The following is a 12,480-nucleotide window of genomic DNA, read 5'->3' as shown; positions in this document are numbered from 1 at the left end:
TGTCACACACAACGATAGGCACACCTGCACAATGTCATATCAGTTTGTTTACTAAATTTACAAATATAACTAGATACTATGCATAGTGATAGACAACCACAAAGTAACCTTATTTGTTACTTTCAAATATAAGTGTAGAGATGCACAAAATCTTTTTTTTTTTTTCAAACTGATACCAATAACTTATTTATATCTACTTAATTTTGATTTAACTGTAGTTTGTGCACACCTGGAAGTAAGAAGGACAAAATATACCTGTTGATTTGTCCTAATCAAATATCATTACATTAATACTATCAGGAGAACCAGACTATAGAGCAAAGGGAGCCATCTGGCGTGTCTCAGCAAGGTGCACTAAATTCGGACACATTCTCCAAGGAGCCGGTGTGCCGCTCTGGAGGTCAGGAGAACCATAGTATCAAGCGGAAGGAGCTACCTGGCGTGGCCCAGCCAGGTGCACTGTATTAGGGCACACGCTCCGAGCAGCCGCTTGTGACACAAAAGACGTCTCTGGCAAACCTTTTCCACTTTTCAAACAACGCGGCGCTGGTGTTTCAGGTAGCTGATCGGGGTTTTTTGTGGGCTCGTTTTTTTTTGTCTCCCTTTCATCACAAAGCTTTTGGTACAATTAGCACAGCGAAAGTTTCCAGACTGTTAACATCACCGGCAGGAGCACTTGATTTGCTAAACATAGTCTGGCCACATCAGAGGGGCTTTTGTTTTTAAATTATCGGTTATATGAGCTATTTTTAATGATTTATCGGTATGACATAATTCCCTCATATGAGCTTGATAATTATCGTGTTGTTGAGCTAATTAGTGGGTAAGTTAGTATTTTACAATTTTATTTAACATTTTAAAACACATTTCATGCATGAAATCCATCAAATATAGCACATAAGACAGACTTTGCTGGAAAAGGCTAAAAAAAAAAAAAAAAAGCCAAGCGTTACCATCATCAGTGTCATCTTTTCAGCACAAACATCAGGCAACATAAGGACACGAGCTGTTTTGTAAAGCAGGCTTGAACTGACTTACAGCCAGTGCAGTACTTTGAGCTAATCAGCTATGGCGATGTGCCTAATGTGATGCTTTCCCCATCCACACACATACACGCAAACCGAGAGGCGCAGTAAGTCGCGCTTGGCATAAACACAAAGGAAAAAAAAGGCTAACGGGTGCAGACAATAAAAACTAAAGCAATGATTGGATGTTTTTCTTACACTGAAATGTAAAACAAAAAAAAAGCTGTCAATAGTGAATTTATACTCTGGCACCTTAATGATATCAACAACTGAGTTAGACAATTAAATACATTGTGCTGTGAAATAAAAATTCCACAATTTGTAAGTTTTGCATAAAACATTTTGCATAAAAACCTGCATTGATGCATTGTACAGCAACCATACAGTTACAGTACTGAACAACAGTGTTTACGAGTTTGCCTTTTTACGCCATTAACAAGTACATGAAAAATGTGATCCAAGTGTAAACATTCAGCTTTAAGTGGTTTCACAAAAACTGCCCACTCAAGTATACGTATGTGAAATTTAGTAGCAATCCATCTGTCAGTAGGATGAAATTGCTTATTTTGAAAATGATGCCAAAGCTGCTCCTACAAACCAAAATGGCCGACTTGCAGTTCATTTCCGGGCATGGGTTCTTGAGACTTATTTGCACATCCCGTCATGACAGACCTCCCTACCAGGTTTTATGTTGCTAAGTGAACCTGACCTCTATTACTCTCTGTCGCTGTCTATATACTTCTGAACCTGGTTTCCATTTGGATATTATTTCTCGTAAAAAGTGCAACTGAATTACAATTCTTTTGCATGTTATTGATGTAAACACAAGCTCTCCCACAACACACACACACACACACACACACACACCAACCCGCATATCTTGTAGGTGTAATCTACTTAAGTTTAGGTCCGACTCGCAGCCATCCGTCAATTAGAGAGACTGAGGCAAAGAGTCTTGACACTGTGTGCAAACATCACTGTCTCACTGCACTAACACACACACACACACACACACACACACACTCACTCACTTGAAGGCTTCCCAGAAGGCAGCCAGAGCGGAGAAATGATAGAGTGAGACAAAGCAAAAATAAAAGTATACAGTAATAAAGTCAGTCAAGCCCATTAGTTACAGTGGAATGACATAGATACATGGCAAGATAAATAGATTCCTTGTTGGAATAGTGGGCATTTGGAATAAGATCCATTTTGTTGTATGGATCACTTATGTGCTGTGGAGGGTCAGATGTCACGCATACCAAAAAAATAAAAAAATAAAATCCTTGCAAAAACATTACAACACGTCTGGGACTTGTTTTACTCTCCACTATAAGTGTTGCCCCCTGGTGGCTGGATGTTAAATGTAGAGGGAACTCAGTGCAATTGTTTTCTCCATTATTAATTTGAAAATGGCTCAAGTTTATCATAGGCCTCCAACTGGGATGCGATAAACTTTGCGTAAAAGCAATTTCCGCTGACTCATTCGTCAGTTTATTTTTCATTCATTTTGATGATTGAGCATTTTAATTCAGTGGGGTTATAAATGGGATAACTGTGGAACTAATGAAGTGCTTTATACTGGAGATGCAATTCATACACATTACACTGTGTAAAGTGATGGTAACACACACACATTCACATGCAGGAAACACACACGGCCAATCTCATTTCTATCTCCACAGGTGGTCTGTTTACCCCGCTGTGCCTCTCAGCCTGCCTGTGATGAAGAAAACCTACATAATATGAGGTACACAATCTAATAGGCGCCAATTGAATGTCTGATAATAACTGTGTGGTTGGAGGTATTGATTAAACAATACATTAATTATTGTGGTTGTGGAGCGGCATGCTAAAAGACGGGCCAGTCAGAATGTGATTTTCTGCAAGGTTACACACGTTAATGGCTTGCTTTGGAGCGTCGCCACAAATGAATATGCAATTATAGATGCACGCGGCGGCGTTGAGACATGTTGGCAACGCCCTCAAAGAACACGCCTGATGCTGGTGACAGAATTTTTTATGTGGTTAACTTCTTTTTACACTTGTATGACAATCAAGAGCTTCATCATGATTACATTCATGGCTTTCAAGTTTAGAGTTGAGTGTTTTATGTTTTTAATATTGCATAAAATACCATTATGCAATGTTCTGTCTGAGCTGAACACCAGCAATTTGTAGAATTATTTTGAAACAGAAGAAGAGCTAAATCTGGGTGATATTTTTTATATTTGTCGAAATAGAAAATGGGCTGCTATTCAGACAAAAGTAAAGATAGATATACAGCAAATGTGGCTTCACTTTCCACAAAAGTAGAGAAAACGTGGCAGACTCAGAAGCATTTTCCAACAAATGGAAAATGAAGTGATAAACTAAGGGTGGACTAAAGTGTGAAACTACAAGTGTGCACGTCTGATGGTGCTCAAGAGGTCCAAGGTATGCTCAGGTAGTTTGTTTTTATGCTCAAACACTTGAAAAAAATTAGAGGGAACGCTGCCAGTATTCCATTTATAATTTCGTAAATGGTATAGTTGTGATTCTTCTTCTGCTTCTTTTTACACTTGAATGACAGTGAAACACAAACAAGAGAGCTACTTCAGGGGCATCCGATTTAATAATACTGTACTATGCTTCAAGGTCAAAGAATGGTTGAAAAGGTGAATTAATTCGAACCTTTATCTCAGCCAAAAGGTAAATTGTTGCGCATCTGGGAGGCCTTGAACGCAGCACAAAAACCTTACCAACGGGAGGACGAGGGAAGCCTCTTAGAGGGCTTCAAAAAAAAGCTAAGGGACAGCAAAGATGATGTAAATATAAATATGTAAATGTGTATTAATAAAGCATGAAGGGCCTATGTTGCTATCATTTCTATTAATAAATTATAAGAATTTCTATTACAAGTGTATTTTCAAATTTTTAAATTAAATGAGCCCATGGAATTATAGATGTCATGCATGATATGACAGACATGCCCACAGTGACAAAAAAAGACAAGACAAGCTCACCTGGGAGCAGAGCGAACCTCGCCTACATCACCTGCATGGTCACTCCTTCCCGATTCCAACGTTTTGACAATCCCACAGCGATAAGACACAAACCACAATTTTTTTGAAATCAGTAAATATACATTACTACCAGGTCCAGCTTGCCATCTTAGGCTGTGATACTTACTGTCACTTTCATCCACCGGACGCCTGCTCCACGTCTGCAGTCAAGTCTCAAGGACAAATGCTTTCCTCGCCTCGGGGCTCTGTGGCTCAGTGATGCAGCAGACACACACACACATACACAAATTAACACACACGCCTTCCTTCCCTTCCTCCCCTCCTCCCTCCCACTCCCATCCAAGTTCACCTACGTGCCTGCCTTGCTAGGCTCACAGGGGAGTCCTGAGAGTGTCAGACAGAAGAAAGTGTGTCTGTGAGGAGAAGAGCAGAGGGAAAGGAGGGAGGGAACGGCTCTCAGGAAGACGGGAGGGAGGGAGAATAGACAGATGAAGGACACGCAATGCTTCCATATTCCCATAAAGAGGAGACCAGAAAGAGGATCAGGGAGGAAAATGATGGACATGAAAGAAACATGAAGATGATGGAGGAGTGTTGGAAAGCTAAAGAACAAAGGAAAGAAAATAATGGGAAATGGAGAATATGACGAGTGAGGGGAAAGAATGGGGGCACGGAAAATGAAGCCTGAGAAGATAGAAGAGGACAAGGGAGATGAAGGATAAGTGTGGGTGACATGGATGGGTTTGTATCCTCGAGAATACACCGTAGGAATTAAAATTGCCTTTTGCCTTGAACTTGGAATGGTCGGCAAATTTTTTCTTCTTTATTTTTCTCATGCAGCTGCTCCTCCCTCAAGGTCGTCTGGCCACTGTCAAAAAGAGGACTACAAGGAAGGGAAATGACTTAAAAGCAAAGGTGATGTCGGAGGATGGTATACACCAATGGGAATGGGATGGGGAAAATGTGAGGATTTAAAAGTAAAAAGTATATATAAAAACATACTAATCGTAATAAGGAATACTTTCACCAACACAGTTCTTAGCTCAGTATCACACCACTTTATTGGACCCGTCATGTACATTATTAATAAGACAGAGTCACACTGACCGTCGAGCAGAAAAGTGTCAAGAAACTAATTTAAATGAGTAGCATCTCCTCTATTGATTTCCATACAGTCGTCCCTCATTCATAGCAGCTAACTGGTTACACACCCAACCAAGTTTAATGACTTTCCATGATATAAGTTTCAATGTTAATGCAATATTTCCATAGCTACAGCATAGAAAACCTGTTTGACTTTCTGTATACGATTTTTAACATCATTAGAGTGACATAACACACCTTTTGTCACCTTTATGCTTCCGTTATTCATTGTTTACACCACATTGCAACTCTTATGCTGCTGGGACTTGAGACGTTGGCTAGCTCGCAAGATAACCAGTTAGCCTCAATTATTTGTATTTAGATATGTCTTGACTAATAATAGACCATAATCTTCCACGAAACCGTGACCATGTATTAATTCATTTCTGGATAACCAAAACATGATCTTGTGAGGGACGACTGTAATCCAATGCACATGTTGCAAACTATTTTTCAATTCTTACCACATTTCAATCAATTACACTTATTTTTCTCCTTTTTGAGTGGGTATTAAAACAAATTTCCAAGCCTGCATTGAACATTAAAATGTTTGAAATATCACGAGTGAAGACAAAACCCTTGTAACTCAAATATAATAGGAATAGTATGTTGCACATGCACATTTTTGTGGTGCAAAACAAAGGGTTGAGTCTGTTTTTTTTTATAAAAAGGATAAAACATTCTGTGAGCAATAAAACGGAGAGGGTCCATACACACATCCATACAGTATAACTTCATATCTTGTATAGTCCAGACTTGTGCGTGACATCAGTCGGAACTACACATAATTATGCCACTGACCTGCAGACTGAAGCTGTGTGGTCAAGTTACCTGGTGGCCTGATAGTTGCTGATGCTGATGAGGCAGTAAGGTCATAAAAGAGATCCTCCAACATGGAGGTTCAGTCTTTGCTTCAGCTCACATCCACTCACCACCTCCCAGGGTCCTTGCAGTCTCCCCAATATGGGAAAGTGTTCTTCCAATGCCTCCTGCACAGATGTATCCCTGCGGCAACGCCTCTTTATGTCCCAGAATCTGTGCGGGGGTCAGTTGAAACCTAAACCTGCGCCCTTCGGTCTCTGTAAGGTCCGGATGGGTTCGGTGATGCCCCGTCCCTCGGGACCCAAGCCCATGCCCGGGCTCCAGCCCATGCTCTGCAACATGCGGTTGCCCACGTTGGTGTCCGGTATGGGGGGGACGTTCTCCCCGACCACTGCTGAAAGGAGTTAAATAGAATAATTGATAGACACTTACGGATCATCCAGAGCTCATCAAGTAAGCACACCATCGTCCATAAAAAGGCATGCTTTATGTTCTTCCATACAAAGATAACAATGCTCCGTTAAGACATTATTAATTTAACAATATCGCAAACATTCCATTTAAAACATGGTTGCCCAAACATTTTACACCGAGGTCCACGTTACCACTTTCAGATTTTCTAATGAAACACAGATACTAGACATGATACTAATAAGCTATTTTTTTTACTATAAGTGAAAAAGCACAATATGAATTTTGCATTTTTTTCCCCATTTTTTGCTGTTGTTTTTCTGCTTTTCCCCCAAATATTTCAAGTTATTAATATTTTATAATTTTCTTCTTATATTACAAATATTTTCCCAATATAACTTTTTACCTGATCTAATTTTCATAATATTATGACTTTTTTGACAACTTTTTTAACTTTATTGACTTTATTCTATTCTATAATCACTGCTTATTCATCCAATGTTTTTTGTTTACATTCAGATGTAGTTTATTAAATCCACAAGATGACAGCAGCTGCATATGAGGCATGATGAGTGGTCAGCATCCAACAGCCGTATGTACCTCTGCATGCACTTGAAAAGGTTGTTTTTTTCTTTTTCCACTTTATTACTCACTCCAAATCATTTCAAGTTTCTACTGATTTGGTGACCTACCTTACTAAGCAATCCAAGAGGGGGCAAAATAGCTCTCAGAGTGGTGCAGCTCAATTGTGTGGTCATTTTGTTCCGTCTCTTCCTGGAAGTTCACCGTCCAGTCACAGGAGAGTGACCCGCAAAGGCCTTTTAATCCTTGCTTTATATGCACGCAGCGCTGGGTTAAGCCGCCCTCTCGTTTACAGACACGGCGCCCGAGTTCTAGGCGGGTCCCTGGGCCAAACTTTTTCTGCATTTGTCCGCCACCTGCTCTCCTGCGAGAGCTTGAGATGTGCAGCAGAGTGGCTGATGAGCTTATCCAGCGACATCCTCTCTTGCTGACAGCATGACTAACAGCTGAGTCTTGTCGAGCGAAGCTTAGGGGTTAGGAGCTACGATCTGGGGTTGAACGACGGGTGAGGAGGGCTAATCATATTCCCAGTATTGAAGTGACATCGGGGGTTCAGAGTTTTAGCTTGTTGTGGGATATGGCTGAAACAGTAACCTGTGTTATTATCATTCGGATTATTATTGCTATAATGATTATTTGTTATTATTGTGCCTGCTACAAAATAATTAAAATCTGCAATAAAAGCTGGTTGTTAAAGTTTGGTGCTTTGGTGGTGGTCTCGCTGAACAATTACTGACACCCAGTGACCGATGTAGAATACTACGTTCACAAGTTGATGGTCTTATGGCTTATAGTGTATTTATATTTTAGTGCATTTAGCCATTTTTATTGCTTGAAAATGCTTAATCTGGGCAAACAAATGTTTACAATTTGCTTAAATATGTGTATTTTACTAATAATAGATAAATCAGTCATCTGTATGTGGATAAATACTACAATACTACATATATATCCACATGTAGTGTAAAAGTACTGTAAAGAGGAAGTCAAACGCAAACAAGCACACACCAAAGAAAACATGGCAGAGATAAATGAAGAAAAGTCGACAGCTGGTAATAAAACAGCAGATGGCAAGTTGAGGTGCGCATCCAAATTACCTGAGGGCGCCGTGGAGCCGAGGGGGGCTGCTTTCCGCCTCCGCTTGACGTCGCCCATGCACAGGGAGCCGAGGTGGCCACTCGTCTGTCTGCAAAAACACAAAACCTCAAGCTCGCGTTGATATAACCACCAATTTTGAGGTTTAAAGGACAATCGAGGGGGAGCGGTTGATGGGTGTCTTCACCTGTTGGCTGTTTTCACAGAGCAGCTTCTCCGGTGGCCTCTGTCAGGCCGAGTGTCCCAGTGCAACTGCAGCCAAGGGAGGAAAATCTTAGTAAACATTGTAAAATACACTTGACCACAATATAAATGCTTTTGGCTTACATTTCTATATTAAGAGAAGTAAAATAACCATAAAACAAGTCATGCACCGATTCATGGAAAAAAAAAGAAGTATTAAACTCACCTGCCCATGGTCCCTCCTGGAGCCTGAGCTGAACCACGGCCTGTTCAGAGTGATACTTATCAATACTCAATGCCAAACTTTACCTGCATGTGACACTTCTTAAATATTCCCTTTTAAACTACTTAACTTGTACAAATACATATTTTTTTTATTACATTGCTTCATGAAAAAACTAAAGTCAAAGAGTCAAAACAACTCACTCTTGACCACTGCCGCCCTGCTTCTGGTGTCCATGGAGACGGCTCAGTCGGGCTTGGAACCCTGGCGAGCGGATAGAAGACGGATTGGTGAACAATACCGGCATTATTTGAGATCAAGTGCAAGCGGACAAGATGATGTTGTGGAGCCTTGTGTGACGCTTGAACTTGCGTAACATATTATAAAATTTGTTGTAGCTGGTATAATCATGCATTTTTATACATATGTGTTACTGTGTGTTAATTGCTATCAATAAACTGTAAATACAGCTATATATACTGTGGAACCTCGTAGTGGCCACCCATACTGTTTCCGCTAGGTCTGTCAGGATAATCAATAAATAAATTAATCCCACAATAAACAAAAAACAATTTGATCATTTTGCCGGCCTCGATATCTTGACATGTGAATGCATGTTTGTCTTCCTCCTCTCTCTCTACCAAACAGGCTGGATAACAAGAGGTTCACTATGGGCATCTGTCTCAGCACCTGGGTGTGTTGGTTCTATAGCAGAATGGAGTGAGTGACCCCCTGTCATGGTCTACTTTTGATTAATTATGCCATATATCATCATTACATTCATGAAAAATGTTTTCAAAACACTGTTGACAATAATATAGTTTATCAACAATGACAATTATCGTCCAGCAAAATTTGTTATCGTGACAGGCCTACTACCTCTCTTGGCATCGGTGGTCATGAGGGGGAAGGACCCTGTGAGGATGTTGTTGAAGACTGGGTCCGTCAGATCCAACTCCTCTGAGCCGGCGTCGCTCTCCCACCAGGGGATGACGCCCGCCACCCCACAAGCACCCCCGGACACTGAACCGGAGCCGGGCTCACCCTCGTAGAACCAGTCACTCTGCTCGTCGTCGCCTGAATAAAGATGTATTTCATCACATGCTCATACACGATGTGCTGGTGCGAGTACGACCCCCTATCCCCTTATTTGTGATGCTATTTTACTGTGAAGCTAGTGTGTGCACTTTAAACATTAACCTTTTTTGACCTTTAATAAATGAAGAGGAAGTACCTTGTCTGCCCTCATCATTGGTGTAGAGGCCTCCGTCACTGCTGTTACTTACACTGCTGGTTTCACTAAAAAGAGAAAAAAATAGTTACAAATAAAAACAGAAAGATTTGGGCAAACAAAATATTGTAAAAAAATTGTGAAGATTGTTTTTATTTACTTCATGTATTGTTAAGTTATAACGTACTTAATAAAAATGTATCTTCCAAAATGTTTTTGTATATCTTCCTGTTGATATACTTACTTACTCTGTTGTTTTTCTATGAAAATCAAAAAGTCAAAACACTAACCACCTGTCACTCATCTCCTCGTCTGACCCCTTCTGTTCCTCCAGCTCCATCTTGTCCTTGGAGCCCTCCACCGGAGAAGCGACGGGTTCCTCGCTCTCCACCACCACCCCTTCGTCGGCAGCCTCCATCCCGACCCTATGGGGGGCCAGCTTCCTCTTCTTCATCCTGCTCTTCCCACCCACTGGCCCCGCCAGCCCGCCTCCGCAGATCTCCATGGCCACCCTGCCTTCACTGGAGCTCAGTCTGAGGGGTCTGGCTCCGGCGCGGGCTTTGGGGACGGGCGGTGGGGCCAGCATCATAGACGGGGGCTCCGGCTCGGCGGGAGGGTCCACGGCCATACGTTTGACCTTGCGCCGTCGCCTGAGGCTGCGTGTTCCCTCGGAGGAGCCCAAGATGCCCAGGTCGTCCGGCCACAGGGGGCGCTTGCCTCTGCCCATGTCGGATGACAGGGGGGTGCGGCGTTTGGGGCCGAGCTGCTCATCTGAGTCGCTGTTGTCACGAGCATGGCTGTTGGCGGCGGACACGCCTCCTGTGCTGGCACGATAGTCCTGCAACCAACCAAATCAAGACAACATTTTTTGGATGCTAATTGTTACACTTCAGCAGTGTATAGGGGGGCAGTATATTAAAAAGTGGGTGGCAGCTGCCTAACACAACAAGCTTGGTTGGTCCCAATGCAAGTGGATTGCAATAGCAAAAATTTGAAAACAAGTGCCTTTATCCAGATCTGCACCAAATTTGTTGTTCTGCACACACAGCGGATGGGTGTTGTCATTTTGTGCCGTATATATTAAAAGTTTACAATAATGACTGGACTGCAACCCCAGCTGACCCTGAAACTAGAAAGAGTAGTCCCAGCTTTTGCTAATGGAAAAGCGTCAGTAGAACATTAAGTAGTCTCACCTTGTGTTCCTCCACACTCGACTCTGAGCCCTCGCTCAGGTGTCCCGTCTCCCAGGGCGGGTGCGGGTTGTCCGAGCGGCGTTTCCTGCCCCTACGTTTGCGTGCCTGTCTTTTCAGCAGACAGCCCACAGACAGCGCATGATCACCGCCATCGCCAAAGCCACCCCGCGCCGCCTGCTCCGAGCTCTCCTCCAGTGCTGACACCAGATCATGGACCAGCTCGTCCATTGTCCGGCGAAAGTGCCTGTCAGGAGAATGGATGAGTGGGTACATTGCCAAAAGTCAGCAAGTAGGAAATATTTTGTAAAGACTTGCAGCATCTTCAGAAAAACAAGGAAAATGTGGCGTAAGAGAGGCTGGCAAAAAACACTGGCATTAACAGCAGTGACTGATTTTCAAAAACACCACAAGGTGGCAGTAGCTACATTTCAAGTATCCTGTGTAGGCAGCATACATCTGCCTCTGCATGCGCTTTAAAATGCGGTTGTGCTACTCAGTTACTGCTTTTCAACATTGGTTCTGTTGCTGCAGTGTTGTGCATTGTTTTTGTTAACGAATCTGGTCAAAGAGCACCCTTCCCACTCGATAACATTATTCAAGTGACAAACAGCTCAGCAGGCTTCATGGAGCCACAATTTGGCATTCTTGTCTGCAGTACTGTGTTTGTTTTTGTTTGTTTTGCAGTCAGATGTACATCATTTGTCAGGCATCATTTAAAAGATGTCAGATGAAGCACATTCATCACAAAGAATTGCGACATGTTCAGATTACATCGCCAAATCACGACCATTTACCAGTCTGCTGTAGCCGAGGTTATCTTTGTAAGTTAAGTTAGCTACTTTCATTGACGAATTCCGAAACAAAGACAGCACTTTAAGGGTTTACTTTGAAATACTTACAATAAATAATATAGGCTATACAATAAGGACGGGCCCTCCTGGGCTTTCCTTGTTTTGTTGTTAGCTTGCAGGCTAACCAGTTTGTAGCTTGCGCTGGACGTTTTAAGGCGATGCTACCTTCACAGCCATTTTATAAGAAACTACAAGTGAGAGATGTAGCCTAATTTATACACGTTACACTTACGTTGTCCATGTCGTATGACAAACAAGAAAGATAACAAAGATGAGGTAGCCACGATGCTAACCTATTAGCAAGGCTAGCCTTTTCTGAAGCTAGTCTAGCCAACTGCTGCTGCTTTCACGGACGCGATCAAACGAAGCTCTGTATGACTTTAAAAAGAATAAAACACCTACCAGCCGTTTCCCGCTTTGCTGATGGTTTTTCTGTTAGCCGCACGGAACATTAAAGCCACAGAATGCCGGTACCTTTAGCCAGAAACAATGGAATAACATTTAGACACCACAGGCAACATCCTGACATAAAAGCAATGGAGGAGGAGGAAGAAGAGGAGGAGGTCTCTGAAGGCAGCAGCAGTAGGTGAAGGTGTCTTCATAGACTGTAGGGAGTGGGAAAGTAACTTAAAATAACCATTTATTTTGTAGAAAGATTTTTACACATGAAATTTAAATTTAATCCTTTTCATAATTAATAAAATAATACGATAGATAAA

At 42.0% G+C, this 12,480-nt stretch overlaps 1 protein-coding gene across 5 annotated transcripts; it reads right to left on the bottom strand.

The window, feature by feature from the left end:
* Window positions 1-5,043: 5,043 nt before the first annotated feature.
* On the bottom strand, window positions 5,044-12,329 carry gpatch2 (G patch domain containing 2). Of its 5 annotated transcripts, none has more exons than XM_058057360.1 (10): window positions 11,994-12,129; window positions 10,911-11,154; window positions 10,008-10,555; window positions 9,721-9,785; window positions 9,366-9,563; window positions 8,690-8,750; window positions 8,490-8,529; window positions 8,268-8,332; window positions 8,083-8,171; window positions 5,044-6,386 (listed from the first exon to the last, which is right to left on the bottom strand). In XM_058057360.1, the coding sequence occupies exons 2-10, from the start codon at window positions 11,136-11,138 to the stop codon at window positions 6,217-6,219; spliced, it is 1,464 nt and encodes a 487-aa protein (XP_057913343.1). In that variant the 5' UTR covers window positions 11,139-11,154; window positions 11,994-12,129; the 3' UTR covers window positions 5,044-6,216. The 5 variants fall into 5 exon arrangements, with proteins under 5 accessions (XP_057913343.1, XP_057913342.1, XP_057913344.1 ...); XM_058057359.1 differs by lacking the exon at window positions 11,994-12,129 and adding an exon at window positions 12,164-12,329 and having other exon boundaries at window positions 5,047-6,383; XM_058057361.1 differs by lacking the exon at window positions 11,994-12,129 and adding an exon at window positions 12,164-12,329 and having other exon boundaries at window positions 5,048-6,383; window positions 10,011-10,555.
* Between the last annotated feature and the right edge of the window lie 151 nt (window positions 12,330-12,480).

This window comes from Doryrhamphus excisus, chromosome 19 (genome assembly GCF_030265055.1).
Source record: "Doryrhamphus excisus isolate RoL2022-K1 chromosome 19, RoL_Dexc_1.0, whole genome shotgun sequence".
Classification (NCBI taxonomy): Eukaryota; Metazoa; Chordata; class Actinopteri; order Syngnathiformes; family Syngnathidae; genus Doryrhamphus; species Doryrhamphus excisus.
This window is presented reverse-complemented; position numbering and strand designations above follow the sequence as displayed.

Bases quoted from the DNA above. Each gene is read 5' to 3' on its own strand.
- gpatch2 (XM_058057357.1), bottom strand. From the start codon at position 12,213: ATGTTCCGTGCGGCTAACAGAAAAACCATCAGCAAAGCGGGAAACGGC. The intron at 9,564-9,720 runs GTACTTCCTCTT...ATCTTTATTCAG, and splicing joins CAATGATGAGGGCAGACAAG to GCGACGACGAGCAGAGTGAC. The intron at 6,387-8,082 runs GTAATTTGGATG...AACTCCTTTCAG, and splicing joins CGGCTCCACGGCGCCCTCAG to CAGTGGTCGGGGAGAACGTC.